The following is a 17111-nucleotide window of genomic DNA, read 5'->3' on the forward strand; positions in this document are numbered from 1 at the left end:
TTGAGAGTTTTTTTGAAGATGTTACGAGCAAAGTTGATAAAAGACAGTCGATGGGCGTAGTATATTTGGACTTTCAGAAAGCTTTTGATAAAGTCCCTCACAGGGTGGTTAATTACCAAAATAAAAGCACATGGTATTGGAGGCAACAAGTTGTCATGGATTGAGGATTGGCTCACGGGCAGAAAAATGAGTCGGAATAAACGGGCCATTTTCGTATTGATGCGCTGGGGCATCTTAAGGATCAGTACTCCAGCCCTACCTGTTCACTCATGTGAAAAGCCCCTAGTCGCCACATTCCGGCGCCTGTTCGGGGAGGCTTTTACGGGAGTCGAACCATGCTGCTGGCCTGCTTGGTCTGCTTTCAAAGCCAGCGATTTAGCCCTGTGCGAAACAGGGACCTAGTGCCCTTGTTCATAAGTCACTGAAGGCTGGCATGTAGGTGCAGCAAGTTATTAGAAAGGCCAATGGAATGTTCGCCTTTCTCGCAAGGGGATTTGAGTACAGGTGTGGCGAGGTCTTGCTTCAATTGTATAGGAGTTTGGTTAGACTGCAGCTGGAGTAGTATTCAGTTTTGGTCCCCTTACCTCAGAAAGAATATTGTTGATATAGAGGGAGCGCAACGAAGGTTCACCAGACTTGATCAAGAGGTGGCGAAACTATCTTATGAAGAGAGATTGGGAAACTGGGTCTGTATTCTCGAAAATTTCAAAAAATGAGAGGTGACCTCATTGAAACCTACAAAATACTTAAAGGAATAGGCAGGGTAGATGCAGGTAGGATGTTTCCCTTGATTGGGGAGTCTAAAACCAGGGGCACAATTTCAAAATAAGGGGATGTCACTTAGGACCAAGACGAGGCAAAATTTCTTTACACAGAGGGTTATGAATTTTTGGAATTCTCTACCCTAGAGGGCTGTGGAAGCTCAGTCATTGAGTATGTTGAAAGCAGAGATTAATAGATTTCTGTTTGACAATGACGTAAAGGGTTATGGATACATCAGCAATGATCGTATTAAATGCAGGCTTGATGAGCTGATCGACCTACTCCTGTTTCTATGTTTCTAACTTCCATCTGTATAGTCCCATTTACCTTTCGAAACAGTTCGCAGTGAGGCAGTGGCGTTGTGGCATTGTCACTAAACTAGTGATCCGGAGATCCAGGTTCGAGTCCCACCATGGCAGATGGCAAAACGTGAATTCATAGAATTTACAGTGCAGAAGGAGGCCATTCGGCCCATCAAGTCTGCACCCTACCCAAGCCCACACCCCATACCCACACCTCCACTCTATCCCCGTAATCCTACTTTAACCTTTTTTTTGGACACGAAGGGCAATTTAGCATAGCCAATCCACCTAACCCACACATCTGTGGACTGTGGGAAGAAAACGGAGCACCCGGTGGAAACCCACGCAGACACGGGGAGAGCGTGCAGACTCCACACAGTCAGTAACCCAAGCCGCGAATCAAACCTGGGACCCTGGAGCTGTGAAGCAACTGTGCTAACTACCGTGCTGCCCGTGTGCTAAAAAATCTGGAACTAAGTTTGATGATGACCATTAAACCATTGCCGATTGTTGTAAAAACTCATCTGGTTCATTAATGTCCTTTAGTGAAACAAATCTGCCGTCTTTACCTGGTTTGATTCCAGATCCACAGCAATGCGGTTTGACTCATTAACTGGCCTCTGAAAAAGCCACTCAGTTCAAGGGCAACCAATGACAATACCCATGTCCCATGAATAATTTAAAAATAAAATTATACTTTATATTTTAGTAGAGTACAGTCACACTTTTATTCTTGGTATGTGTTCACAGACTTTCTCCTCTCTGACGTTACAGGCCACATCCAACCATAAATCTTCACAGCAATTATACTTGTCAGCACATGCCACGAGTACACTTGAAGCCAGAGTGGATTTGACATGTAGAATTCACTGAGATGATGCACTCAGTTAGAGGCTACATTTTTGCAGACTTCAGATCTATTGCTGACCTCTAACTAGCCTGGTTCATAAATCTTTAATGGTCTTTTCCCACTGTTTCAAATGTTCCCCAAAATACACTTTCTGCGATTGTAGCAAGATTTTGGTTTATGTTGCTCATGATGCTTACACAGGAATGAGGGACAATTATGTTAATATCTATCTTTGTATCTGCCCCAGACAACAGGTTCCTTTTCAAGCTCTCTGGAGCATTCAGCCAGTCACAACTGGAACAGCCCAGGTGGTACTCAAAACAGCATACACAAACAAGGGGAAAACATAAAGGGTTAGACAGACTGGGTTAGAGTGCCAAAACATATAGAATGTGTATCTGTAGGCTTCACAATTGCTATCACGAGCAAACATAAAATGGCCTAAGCTTAAACAGTGAAAGATAAAGCTCTCCTGCAAGTACTGGTTTGGCACGGCTACCTGCTTTCAGAGTTGCCACAATCAACATCGTGTTATGTTCCCCTTCTCAAAGCACTGTTTCAGGGACAGAATGAAGCTCGGCATGTGTAAAAGGTAACGGTCAAGTCGCCATAGTCCCAGATGACCATAGGGGATTTGAGGGGGATCTAACCGGAGGATCACCCCACCTCAGGTCAGGGGCACAGTTGAGTGGGGGCACAGTTGAGTGAGAAGAACATAAGAACTAGGAGCAGGAGTAGGCCATCTGGCCCTTCGAGCCTGCTCCGCCATTCAATGAGATTATGGCTGACCTTTTGTGGACTCGGCTCCGCATTCCCGTCCGAACACCATAATCCTTTATTCTTCAAAAAACTATCTATCTTTATCTTGAAAACATTTAATGAAGGTTCCTCAACTGCTTCATTAATAATTATTAATTCATGGATAACCTCAGCTGGTACAAGAATTGAACCCACGCTCTTCGCTTCACTCTGCATTACAAATCAGCTGTCCAGCCAACTGAGCTAGCATGTGAACAACGTTACTTAATAGCGTGCCAAAATGTTCAAATGTTAGAAGAAATCCAAAAGGATAATCAGCTGTGTTTTAATCTTTAAACTGAGTAAGCAGTCTGGCAGACCACCTGCGCACATTTTAAATTAAAAGGCAAGATTTGCAATTATAATACCCTTGTGTTGATCAAAAGCAATAAGATGCAAAATCCATGTTGAACCAACACAAAGTTTGTCCCGTAACTAGTGTGTGTAAAACCTCAGACACCTCGACCAGTTTACTACTCAAACCAGGTGCCCTTATTTGCGAGGTGAACAAAGGACAAATACAAGTTTGATTATACCAATTTTATTATTAAACTCAGTAAAACAGTTATCCCTCCCCTTAAATTACCCCAACAAATAACAATCCCAACATTCTGAATGCTTCCCGCATCAATGAACCCAGTTGAGCTCCAGGTCCAATTCCGAGTCTCAGTTGTCTCAGGGCCTTCATCTGCAAAAGGTGTGATGCACCATCAATTGGACACGAGACGAGAAGGAGTTCCAAACGACAGGCTTTAATGCACAAGATGTGTGCCCGGCAGTAGACGTACAGAAAGAAAGGCCGACTGCCAGACAGTACGGGTTCTTATACCCCGCCTCACAGGCGGGGCTACCTACCTCTCAGCCAATCGGCAGGGAGGCACATGACTTCCTCAGCCAATCGGCAGAGAGGCACATGACTTGCCTGGGCCAATGGGCAGCGAGTCTTCTGCACCAAAAGCAGCTCGGTTCTAAGGTACCGTAATGTCCCTAGTTATACTACCACAAGGTGGGTGTCGTAGGCTGCTTCCTTCCGTCCTCTGGTCTGTCATCAAATCTTCTCTGCTACTTCAGTGCCGATTCTTCGCCAGGGAGGGTCCTGGGTGGGAGAGTCTGAGGTGGTCAATATTTATACCCCTCTTCGTGCCCTCAACCAAGGTGATCTCGGGGTAGGGGTCACAACACTCAATGGAGTTACTGACTGCAACTCTTCAGGACACACAGGAACCCACCCCAGTGGTCTATCTCCAGGTATACTGTCCTCATGCAACCTTACCCCATACAAGGTGATCTAGGTGCCAGGAAGCCTGGCTTCATCTAGACAATCCATAACTTTGATCCATTTGAATGGGACCGATTAGCTTCCAACATCTTGTTTACAGGGCAGGCCCAGACTTGCCCCGGCTGTCTGTCTCTATCCAGTCTATTCAAACTTGGCTGTCGGGATTCCCATCAGGTCTGTCTGTGGTTTAATTTAAAATGTCCAATGCTTAATTTGAAGTGTCCAATTCTGTAACAGGCCTAAAATTCAGGCTGTTGGCCATTTTCCCACACTAGTCATTTGATAATCATTTTTAAGAGTGCAGCCTGTGGTGAATGTAATATGATAATTCACACTATGTCTTTGTAAGCGCAGTAGCGTTATCCGACCACTAGGGGGAGTAGCTCTGGGAATGCTCAGGAGCTTGTACAGGGCTCCACCCTTGGCTCCGCCCATGACTCCTCCCCCTAGTGCTGCTGTATAAATACCCTTGTCCAGAGTCAGCCTGCAGTTCACTGAGAATTTATCAACGGGTAACAGGCAGGCTCTGTAGTAAGTCGATTAAAGCCTAGATTCATATCGGAAACACGTGTCTGGTGAATTGATGGTTCCATCAATTTAATCGACTTAAGAACAATCAAGATCGATTATGGAATCGGCCCTCAAGCCTGGACGCCTGGGACTCGACCCACAGGATGCAGAGGCTAAAGAAATCTTCTCCCACTGGCTGCGGTGCTTCAAGGCCTACCTGGCAGAAGCGAGCGCAGCCAAAACGACAGAGGAACAGAAGTCGAGTCTACTGCACGCGAGGGTGAGCCACAGAATTTCTACACAACTAAACTCGGCCAGTTCATATACTGCAGCGCTAGCAGTACTCGATAAGATATATGTGAGGCCCATTAACGAAGTTTATGCACGCCATGTGTTCACAACTCGCCGCCAGCGGCCACCGAATCACTCGCCGAATTTCTAAGGGAACACAATAATTTGTCCAATGACTGTAATTACCAAGCGGTTACCGTGGCTGAACACAGAGAACTTGCTGTATGCGATATTTTTGAAGCGGACCTCAGGTCTAATTAAGTGCGCCAACGATTACTGGAAAAGGGGACACAAGACTTAGAAACGACTGTGGAAGCTGCTACCACGATGGAGGTCTCCTTCCGCAGCCTTAACTCGTTCCCCGTGGACCCCGCGACCCAATCATGGGTCCCCGACCAGCGACTCCCCCAGGCCTGTGCTACGCGGCCGCCCAGCCACCATGCTGCCCCAGCCAGCCACCATGCTGCCCCAGCCAGCCACTATGCTGCTCCAGCCTGCCATTTCTGCGGCACGAATCAGCACCCTCGGCAGCACTGCCTGGCCCGCAACGCGACCTGCAGCAGCTGCGGGCGGAAAGGCCACTACGCGAGAGTGTGCCTCGCAAAAAGGGCCCCAGCTTCCAACTCCCCAACGGCATGAAGTAATCGCTCCCCACACCCGCAGGCCCGCGGGGCCTGAAACGCTGCGGCCTATGCCCCGACCCCGCTCCCTCCAGCCACGTGCGATCCATGGGGGCCGCCATCTTGGCAAACCTCCAATACGCGGCCGGCCACATGCGGCTCATGGGGGCCGCCATCTTGGACGCCATCTTCCTCGCCGCCCGCCACGGGCCCGAACTGCATCTCCGCGCTCGGACAACTCATCGGAAGAATACGACTATGACCTCAAGGGCAGTCATCACGGGGCCACTCCAGCACAGCTGATCGATCCGCCGACTACCCGCAACTCAGCGCCGTAATTCTGGACCAATCACGCCCGAAGCATCTGCGAAATTCGATGGCAGAGGTCCATATCAACGGGTACAAAACGCCATGCCTCTTCGACTCCGGGAGCACAGAGAGCTTCATACATCCAGACCTGGTAAGACGCTGTTCGCTTCCCGTTTTCCCCGTGCAGCAAACTATCTCGCTCGCTTCAGGCTCCCATTCCATCCAGATCCAGGGGGGCACCGCCGCGACACTCACAATCCGAGGCGCTAGCTACTCCAAATTCAAACTCTACGTTTTGCCCGAACTCTGCGCGCCACTCTTATTAGGCCTAGACTTCCAATGTAACCTCAAGAGCCTCACCCTCAGCTTCGGCGGGCCCCTGCCCCCACTCTATCTGCAGCCTCGCTACGTTGCGAATCCCCCCCCCCCCTCCTCTCTTCGCCAATCTCACAAAGGACTGTAAACCCGTAGCCACTCGTAGCAGGCGGTATAGCCTGCAGGATAGGGTATTTATCAGAACAGAGGTCCGAAGGCTTCTCAGGTGAGGGGGTTATAGAGGCCAGCAATAGTTCCTGGAGAGCTCAGGTGGTGGTCGTTAAGACCAGGGAAAAATTCTGCATGGTTGTCGACTATAGTCAGACCATAAATAGATTTACGCTCCTCGACGCGTATCCCCTCCCCAGGATTGCAGACATGGTAAACCAGATCGCCCAGTACCGCCTATTTTCCACGGTGGATCTGGAGTCTGCATACCACCAGCTCCCAATCCGCCCGGAGGACCGCCACTACACGGCATTCGAGGCCGATGGTCGCCTCTTCCATTTACTCCGGGTCCCTTTCGGCGTCACTAATGGGGTCTCGGTGTTCCAACGAGCAATGGACCGAATGGTGGACCAGTACGGGCTGCGGGCCACGTTTCTGTACTTGGACAATGTCACCATCTGCGGCTATGACCAGCAGGACCACGACGCCAACCTCCACCGTTTTCTCCAGACGGCACAGAAACTGAATCTCACGTATAACAAGGAGAAATGCGTTTTCCGCACAACCAGACTAGCCATCCTCGGCTATGTCGTGGAAAACGGAGTCCTGGGCCCAGACCTGGACCGTATGCGCCCCCTCATAGAACTCCCCCTCCCCCATTGCCCCAAGGCCCTCAAACGGTGCTTGGGTTTCTTTTCCTACTGTGTCCAGTGGGTCCCTCAATATGCGGACAAAGCCCGCCACTTTTTAGGGCCACACGATTTCCCCTGTCAGCCGAGGCACGCCAGGCCTTCGACGGCATCAAGGAGGACATCGCCAAAGCGGTCATGCGGGCGGTGGATGAATCCACTCCATTTCGGGTAGGGAGCGACGCCTCAGAGGTAGCTCTTGCAGCCACTTTAAATCAGGCAGGGAGGCCAGTCGCATTTTTCTCCCGTACCCTCTCTGCTTCAGAACTCCGACACTCCTCGGTCGAGAAACAAGCCATTGTGGAGCTATCCGTCACTGGAGGCACTACTTCGCAGGTAGGAGGTTCACCCTCATCACCGACCAAAGATCGGTTGCCTTCATGTTCGACAACTCGCAAAGGGGCAAAATTAAAAACTACAAAATTCTGAGGTGGAGGATCGAACTCTCCACCTACAATTACGACATTAAGTAACGACCCGGGAAGCTCAACGAGCCGCCGGATGCCCTATCCCGCGGGACATGCGCCAGCGCGCAGATTGACCGATTGAAAGTCATCCACAATGACCTCTGCCACCCGGGGGTCACCCGGCTCGCCCACTACATCAGGGCCCAAAACATACCTTTCTCCAACGAGGAGGTAAAAGCGGTCACCAGGGACTACCCGATCTGTGCGGAGTGCAAACCGCACTTCTATAGACCAGACCGGGCCCAGCTGGTCAAGGCTTCTAGGCCCTTTGAACGCCTTTCGCGATTGATTTCAAAGGGCCACTCCCCTCAACTAACAAGAACGTTTACTTTTTAAACGTCGTAGACGAGGTCTCCCGTTTCCCATTCGCTATCCCGTGCCCCGACATGACCTCCCACACAGTCATTAGGGCCCTGCATAGCATCCAGAGTCAGCCTGCAGTTCACTGAGAGTTCATCAACGGGTAACAGGCTGGCTCTTTAGTAAGTCGATTAAAGCCTAGATTCATATCGGAAACACGTGTCTGGTGAATTGATGGTTCCATCCGAGCCCCACCTCAAAAGTTTATGCTAAAAGGGACAATCAGATGGAAGTTTATATCACTTCCCTGGTTGACTCACCCAAGTAAATTATATATCCGTGTACTTCTTTGCGTCATTGCCCCATGAGCTTCAATTCAGGTCAGAGTTCAATTTAATATTCCTTCTGGATAAATTGTTAACCAACAGCTGTATCCACTATATCCTGCAACATAACTAAGATTCATCAACTCACTTCACTGTGGATTGTTGTAACCCAGGTTGTCACTTATAGTTCTAGCTGAAGGTAGCAATGCAGCTACAGAGTTTGTTTTTAATATTGTGGAAAGGAAGACAAATCACTGCACTGACCCATCCCTTCCACCTGCCTTCTGAGTTAGAGAGGAGCAGATTTCTTGAACAAAACAAAAAAGGCACTAAACAAGAATACTGTTCTCACACAAACCTAAAAGTTACTACATAACACAATGCCACAGGTGTTTGTGTGGAAACGGTGCGAATGAATAACTATTTCAAAACTGGGTTTGGAAAAATTTACAAACTTGCACCATAATGATGCCAAGTCAGAGGTTATAAATGTCATAGACAGACCATGTGAACAATGAAGATGTGCTCGAAATTGCAGGAACAGGAAGAGCTCGAAATAGTGACATCCAGAAAAAAAAATATGTCAGCATTTCAGCCATTCGCCTAGAGCTGAAAAGCTTGGGAGATTTCTGCTGGAGGGCAAAGTGGAGGGCAGCAGAAAGAGGAGCCAACCTAGGCATAGTCAGATGACCGATGTCTCAGAGAGATTGCAGTGGATGTGTGGGGGTGAGGCATGGCAGATGGGAGTGACATACCATGACAGCAGGTCTTCTGATAGGAATAGCTACAAACAGCAGCAGCAGACTGATTTTGTCAAACTAACACAGAATTCATACACTTACAACTTAACATGATGCTTGATTAAAATGGAACATATTTTCCCCACCCTGTTCCAAGGCCGCAATATTCAACTCTATTGTTTAAAAGATTCCAATCTGCATTTATTTCTCAAGTTATTAGTTTTATTAAGAATAATATTGAAATATCATTACTCTCCATGAACTCTGTGTGGCTTAACACAGTACACATGCAGCAGGTTTCACAGGGATTTGCTTGTCACAAAGATCAAACTCTTCTGTTGTACCATCTACAAGATACACTGCAGCAACTTACCAAGGCTCCCTTAGCAGCACCTACCAAACGCACAACTTCTGAAATCTAGAAGAACACGTACAGCAAATCCATGGGAACACCACCACCTGTAAAGTTCCCCTTTCAAGTCACTCACCATCCTGACATGGGACTATATTGCCGTTCCTTCACCGTCGCTGGATCAATAATCTGGAACTCCCTTCCCAACAGTACTTTAGGAGTACCTCGACACCACCACAGGCTGCAACAGTTCAAGAAGCTGGCTCACCACCACCTTCTCGAGGGCAATTAGGGATGGATGATAAATGCTGGCCTTTCCAGAGACACCCACATCCCAGGAACAACTAAAGCAAAGCTGCAAAACTTTCAAAAGTCACACACGTACTATCTTAATCTATCAAATGTGCACACATACACACCTGTTTAAATAATGACATTGCACTTTTACCTCACTGAACATTAGGGCAACTGGAAAAATGTTGCAGGGATTGGGGAAAATAGAGGGAAAACGGGATTGCCTGGATTACTGTTCCAGAGAGACAGCTCAAGCTCAAAAGGGCTGCTCCTCCCGTTGTGTATATTCCAATTTTGGATGGGTCATTCCGAATAGCATGCCCCTTCAGACATCACACTGGAACACGGCCAAACAAGATGACTCTACAAGCTCAACAAACCTGAAATACATTTCCTCATATCCTGTCTGGATACTCCCTAAAGCTGCTGCTACAACTCCCCCAACATCACTGACATGGGAACCAAAATGCCCAAGGGATTTCAGCAACTGTTTTTGAAATAATGAAAAGCGGTACGTACCTATTTAATCAACTAGGATTGCATGTCCCACAAAGTCAGTCATAAAAATTGCAAAAACGTGGCATTTCCTGCCCCATAACTCTTGCTTGGAGAAAGGGTTTTCAAAAAGAAGCATACAATATAAAATCACTGCTGTGCTCTCATTGATCCCAAGTTACAATTTTGTATAAATCTTGTTCACCTTTAAAGTTGAATCTGGTGGACAAGACTATGGCCCAACCCAGATATCATTTATTTTTGGATTTCCTTCCCAGGAAAAGGATCCAGAAACTGCTCTGTGTATATTTCCTTGCAAAATACATTTTTTTTTAAAACTATATGAAAACTGAAATAATGTAAGCAACCAATGCTATAATCCCCAAAGCATGACTCATGGCTATTCTGAGTCCACCCATCCTGTGTTCCTGTGCAGGAAACAGCATACACGTACCAGGTTTAGCAGTGCTCAGAAGCAAACTGGTCAAGTTACTTTCCTACTTGCCACTATTTTACACTTTTAGTACAACTGCATTTACAGCAGCTCCAATGATTACACTTCACACAATTGTTAGGGCGCAGGATTTCCATTTGGCTCATTGTATCTGCACCAGCTCTCCAAATGAGCATCATGACTTAGTGCCATTCTCCTGCAGTTCCCCTGTACTCCTGCACATCAAACAATCATCTAATGCCCTCTTGAATGCCTCAATTGAACCTCCCTCCACCACACTTAACAGGCAGCACATTCCAAACACGAAACATTCATTGTATGCATCACAGTTGCTTCTTTTACAAATCACTGTAAATTTGTGCGTTCTCATTTTTGATCCTTTTACAACCGGGAACTGTTTATCCCTGTCTACTCTGTCCAGCCCCTTCATGATGTTGAACATCTCTATCAAGTCTCCTCTTAGCCTTCTTCTCTCCAAGGAGAACAGTCCCAACCTCTCCAATCTATCCTCATAACTAAAGTTTCTCATCCCTGGAATTATTCTTGTAAACCTCTTCTGCACTTTCTCCAATGTGTTGACAGCATTCCTAGAGTGTGGTACCCAGAACTGTACATAATATTCTAGCTGAGGTCTAACTGGTCTTCCTCCTTCTCCAGATCCTGTCATCGTCCACCATTAGGAGACCACCAGTTGCCCACATTGAATTTCTAACTGAATGGAGAAGTTATTATTTGGTTGACATTGTACAGTACAAGTTAGTGACAGGAGCCAGAACAGCTTTACCCATTTGATTTTAGCAAAGAAAGATTAACATGAGCGTCTCATGGCTTGGAACACTCCTACTGATGACATCTCAAATATTTATAATCAGGGATTTGGTGAGACTGAACCTGCAGTCCCCAGCGATCAACTCCACCCCCCCTGCCTGGCAATAATCTGAGGCTCAACTAGACTATTTGCAACCTGGGCATCATGTTTGACCAAAGGCAAGCTCACAACCACATATCCACTTCATCAAAAAGACTGCCGACATCCAACTCCATAATCACCAGGCTCTGCTACTGCCTCAGCTCATCTGCTCCGAAAACTCTCATCCATGCATTTGTCACCTCTAGCCTTTACTAGTCAATGATTCCCTGGCCCAGTCTCCCATCTTCTATCCTACTTCAACTTGAAGGCAACCAGAAATCTGTGGCTTGTATCCCAATTCATCACAGCTGCACTGGTCAACATTTATCAGGTCACAATTAAAGTACCAATCTTACTTTCAAATTCTCATCCTTGCTTTCCAATCTCTGGATAGCCTTGCTGCTCCCTAGTTCCTTCCCCCCCCCCCCCCCCCCCCGCGCTAGCCCCTCCACACATCCCGCCTTCCCCATTTCCAACCCCCCCTCACGCTGACCTCTCAAATTTCCTTAAATAAACAAATAAACGGCTTCCACCTCCGGGTGAACCCATCCACCGACCCCCCCTCAAGGCGAACTTGACCTTCTCCAGCTTCAGGAATTGTAACGCTCTACAGCTCCAGAACCCATGCAGCATAGTTTAGTGTCTAATCAATGAGTTTTGTTGATCTGGAGAGTGCAGCTGAATTAAAGAAATGACAAAGAAAAAACCTTTATTCTTCTGCTTTTTATTTTCTCGCCTCATCCCTGAGCAATAGTCCCAGGTACTATCCTCCCACAGTACCTCATCCAAGACCTAATGCTGAGGCAATGAGCATCAACAGATGGGGGAAATCACAACCGAATCCTGCCCCGTCTTCACCCAGCACTTGAATCAAAAATTCCTGGATGGTGGAGACTTGGAGGAGTTTGCCCGCCACAAAACACTTCTGCAGAATAGCACCATTACTGTCAGCCAAGCCAAGATCAGCTCATGCAACACAGGCTGGGAACTGAACATGGGGCTTTTCCAATCTTAATAGCTCAATGCCACACTGGGAGGTGATTTCACTATCGAGGGCAGCAAATCATACTAAATCCTTTATGATGATTCGGAATATGTCAATCTAAAAGTATTTAAACAAGAAGAAACATGTGCTTCTCTTCAAAATGAACTGGGGCCGTTTCATTCTGGATCTCGGCAGCTGTACATTTCTTTCAACGCACAAATGTAAAGTGAACCTCTCTGGTGGGCTTTCAAGTCGAAAGAATACAGTCAGCTTGTAAATTAAGTGATAAGACTCCACTCATAATTCTCCCTGATGCCTTAAAACATTTAGCGTTCAGCAAAAATCTGAAAGAAAATCAAAACTGTACCTTAATGTTCTTCTGGGACATTCTACTTCCTTTTGTATCCTGGAGAATAAATCCTCAAGCTTTTTTTAAATAGTTTTGTGTTTCACAGCCAACTCATTTCCTATGGATTGAATTGGTCTAACCCCCACCCACAGCTTTGAGTCAACTTCACTGTTAAAACATACTTAGTCATCTGATCTGATTTCCCATAACCTTCCAAAGGCGTTCACAAAACACCCTTCATGTTAACCGATTGTGAAATTTCTTGAAAGCTTCTGACATTCAAAATTTTTAAGTCCTCAATATCCATTTATGATCCATTATAAAGCAACGGTTCTCTTCTTAATGTATCAATTAAATAATTATCAGCTGCCTTTATTAGGGTTCACCCAAGCTTCCAAAGCAAAAATACATGAGTGGCAAGGATATTTTCTGAGGGTACTGATGGTCTGTCTTATCTATTAGTCACAGGTAAAAATGCACAATCTTTTTTAAAATTTTATTCAAGGCATTTTCATACATAATCATAATCAGAAGAACAACCAAACAATTAAATTAACCAACACCCAGTGTCTCTTCCCCCCCCCCCGCTAGCCATTTCCACCACCTCCCACCCTTCAGGCTGACCTCTCAAATTTCCTTAAATAAAATCAATAAACGGCTTCCACCTCCGGGTGAAGCCATCCACCAACCCCCTCAAGACGAACTTGACCTTCTCCAGCCTCAGGAATTCTGCCAGGTCGCTCACCCCCCACCCCTGCTTGCGGCGGCTCCAAATCCCGCCACCCAAGTAAAATCCGTCTCCGGGCTATCAGGGAGGCAAAGGCCAAAACATCGGCTTCTCTTATCTCCACACAATCTCAGCAGCAGCATCGCATCCCCGCATCTATCAAAGGGCATCAATGTCCTAAAAACGTGGTGCAAAATTCTTCCATTGTTCAGTAGCACCTGCAACAAAAGTACGCCGAAAGTGTGTCGAAATGTATCACGATCACCGAAAGGTTGACAAAATGGTGTGCATGACTGCTCTGCTCTTTCCCCCACCCTGACAGTGGCCACTCTCCTTAAACCACAATGCAGTGCTTAGTCGGACAATAGAAATCTGCCCTGTGCAACAAATTGGGGCATTCCATGACACTCACAAGTATTCAGAGCAAAGAGGAAAAGTTCAAACAGAACCTATTAAAGAATCTGAGCCCACGAGAAAACTTTGAAGGTCACCATTATTTAAAAAGCAATCTCTCCAGCTTTAACTTGTATCCAAGTCTGTTGCTGCTCACTTTCAACATACTCCTCCTGAGGGGTGGGTTGAAGTGTGTGCAATACAATTAATAATCAAATCTTCCAGCTGACTTCAAAAAGCATTTATTTTTCTGCAAGCTTTTGAACAGTTTACGTTTACAGTCACCCATGGTGATCCCTTTTGAATTCGATACAGCAGTGCAGAATAAAAGTAACCGCACTAGTGAGCATCTCAGACCCTCAGGGGAACACTCCAGAATTCCCTCTAGGTGGGGGACAAGTTGCTGTTTTCAGAAAACAAATTTTAATCTAGCACCATGAGAGAGTTCTTAAATTGGCCTCAAAGACCGTCACTGAAATAATTACTGTTTAGAAAAGCGAATTACTTGTCAATTCTAAGTCAAAATACTGTACCAAATTTCACTAAAAACGTGACAAGGGACTGAATCTTTGCAGCCTGTAAGGCTCCCCACAAATCAATTGCAGCAAATCATGATAGTTCCCGCCGCCCATTCCTCCAGGAATACCCTTACACGGAATGCTAAAAAGTTGAACATTTTAACAAAAGTGTCTTTGATTGGCAGCACCTAAGCTGTGAAGCAGAGTTCCCCCCTGGAGGCTCAGTGTCCATCAGAAACAGTTAACTTGTGGTCGAACTACTTGAACCAATTTTTTTACAATAGGCTTGTAGTCCCAGGAAGTGCATTAACCAAAGAACAAAGACAATCTTTTCATATAGAGTTGACATCATTACTCAGTCATGACTGCCACCCCCACCCCCCACAAACCCATTCCCTTCTTACCAACACAGGCATATGGCTCCCTGAAAAATACAAGTTGCACTGAAATTAGATTGTACACATTGCAAAAATTTCTGAGAACGAGCAGCGCATCAGAGCACAGAGTCCAACACTGAAAGTTTACAGAATCTGAACAACGTACACAAGGCAGTCAACTTGCAACCAACCAACCAATCACTAAGAATGCATTGCTTGAGATTTAACAAACATTTCTTCAAACGGTCCTCGGACTCCAAAGACAGTTTTTCAAAAATGTTGATGGTATCCCATCCCTATCCAAAGGAGCATGTCTAAAGCAGAAAAGCAGGCAAGGAGGTGAACCTTCAAATTTTCCAGGGCTGTTAGTTTGAAAGACTGGCATTCACTCATTTACTGAAGGTGTCAAAAAGTGAAAATACAATTACTGCAGAGTACAGGAACCTAGGTTAATTCAATTAAAATTTGAATTCCCTGGAATTTACCAATGTTTTTGAGACTGGGGTAATCGCGCTGGTTAGGTTAAGTTAAATGAAGTGGCAAAGTGCAAAGTGGAAAACAGGATTAAGAGTGAAACGTGGGCGGCATGGTGGCACAGTGGTTAGCACTGCTGCCCGACAGCTCCAGGGACCCTGGTTCGATTTCGGCCTCAGGTGACTGTGGGGTGTTTGCACTTTCTCCCCGTATCTCTGTGGGTTTCCTGCGAGTGCTCCGGTTTCCTCCCACAGTCCAAAAATGAGCAGTTTAGGTGGATTGGCCATGCTAAATTGGCCCTTAGGGTGGGGTTGCAGGAATAGTGCAGGGTTTGGGCCTAGGTAGGGTGGTCTTTCGAAGGGTCGACGCTGACCCGATGGGCTGAATGTCCTACTGCTGCACTGGAGGGATTCTATGATTCTATGAAAGTGAAGGAAGGAAGCAAAACTGCATTGAAAAGGAGGAAAACAGTATATTCAACAATAAATTCAAACAAATTGATCCTTCCACCCTGCAAATCAAACACACACAAAATAAGCCCAAGATTCCTTATGGAGAATATCAACTTTATGATCACATAAAGACATGTGGTGCGAAACTCCCACCACATCCTAACGTCAGCTCAAGAGTGGTAAAAACAGGAAAGTATTACACTAAAGTGACAGACAACAGGCATACATGCAAGAGGCCAGTATAAGGTAGCAGAGAATGGGACTACCAGCAACACACACAAGTTCGTCATTGCTCTATTGTCACTCCAACCACGTCCCACTCATACCACTGTATAGAGCAACGTCATCTTGTATGATTCAGACCTTTACACCACCCTGCATTTAACAGACACTTCTCAAATTTACGGCATTCTTTTTCAAGCTGAGATTTACTTGGCTTCTATGATCAATCATCCTGGAAGCCACAAGAACAAGCATGGTACTAAAGGAAGCTATTTACATGTACAGGAAAGGAAATATCGAGATGGCAGTGCGAGGACCTCTATTCCTTCAAATTCTGACAAGTCAGGAGATGCTGACCCTGATTTACTCACCTCAAAAAGATATATTGTTTTTTTTGAACTGCAAAAAAAATGTGCATCATGTACAAACAATGGAGTTTAAATGTGTGTCGTGTATAAACAATGGAGGTTAAAACATATCCCCCGTAGAATACCTTCCCTTCGCATAATTGCATTAGCTTGTAAAGCCATGGACATTGGCTTGACTTCTCACTTGACTCCCATTTCTCCTCACTTGACTTCCATTTGCTTCAGTGAGAGAGAAAATAAATAAAACCAGAGCCTGAAGACCATTTGTGAAACTATGGAAATCTGGTCAATTATCTCTGTAATTTAAACTCAAGAGTCCGGTGAAGGGTAGAGAAAAATGACAAACGTAATAGTTTAACAATGGGGACGAACACTGCAGAAAAATAATTACGTCCTTCAGTTTACCAGAGTCTGTAGTGGCAGATATAACCGTGGCATTGTGTTGCCTCGCCACTATTGAGAAACATTTCCTCCATCCAGCATTTTGTATGATAACAACAAGGGCAAGACCTGGAGGAGACAGTGAGTTAGCACTTTCATCTCTGGGAGAGAGAGCAAATGTGAAACGTTTTTCTGTTCCGTGTTCCATATGTAAAGAAAATAATACGGTTTCCACAACGCAATTATGTCTTGATGCCAATCACCTCACTCTCACTGCTTTTCAAACAAATGCTCGGGTGAGTGCTGCTACGTCACATAACTTAAAGACTTGTTCATTTGAGGAAAGCAGGGTAGCATGATGGCGCAGTGGGTTAGCCCTGTTGCCTCACGGCGCTGAGGTCCCAGGTTCGATCCCGGCTCTGGGTCACTGTCCGTGTGGAGTTAGCACATTCTCCCTGTGTTTGCGTGAGTTTCGCCCCCACAACCCAAAGATGTGCAGGGTAGGTGGAATCGCCACGCTAAATAATTGGAAAATGAATTGGGTACTCTAAATTTATAAGAAAAAAAAATAAAAAATTTGAGGACAGCAGAATCAACAAGCGGTATCCCCAGTCTGGTACAGCGCACAGTCGGC

General features: G+C 46.0%; 1 protein-coding gene across 4 annotated transcripts in view; it reads right to left on the reverse strand.

The window, feature by feature from the left end:
- LOC119977990 (S-adenosylhomocysteine hydrolase-like protein 1) overlaps positions 1-17111 on the reverse strand; it is a 108635-nt gene that overhangs the window by 47101 nt on the left and 44423 nt on the right. Inside the window, exon 1 of one of the 4 annotated variants that reach the window (XM_038819264.1) lies at positions 12584-12619. The exons of 2 other annotated variants lie outside the window; for them this stretch is intronic. In XM_038819264.1, the coding sequence (XP_038675192.1) occupies positions 12584-12604 (21 nt within the window). In that variant the 5' untranslated portion in view covers positions 12605-12619. Of the gene's footprint in view, positions 1-9214; positions 9234-12583; positions 12620-17111 lie in introns of those variants that run through there. One more of the 4 variants, XM_038819265.1, reaches the window with a different exon arrangement.

The sequence above is a fragment of the Scyliorhinus canicula genome, chromosome 15 (genome assembly GCF_902713615.1).
Source record: "Scyliorhinus canicula chromosome 15, sScyCan1.1, whole genome shotgun sequence".
In the NCBI taxonomy this organism is placed as follows: domain Eukaryota; kingdom Metazoa; phylum Chordata; class Chondrichthyes; order Carcharhiniformes; family Scyliorhinidae; genus Scyliorhinus; species Scyliorhinus canicula.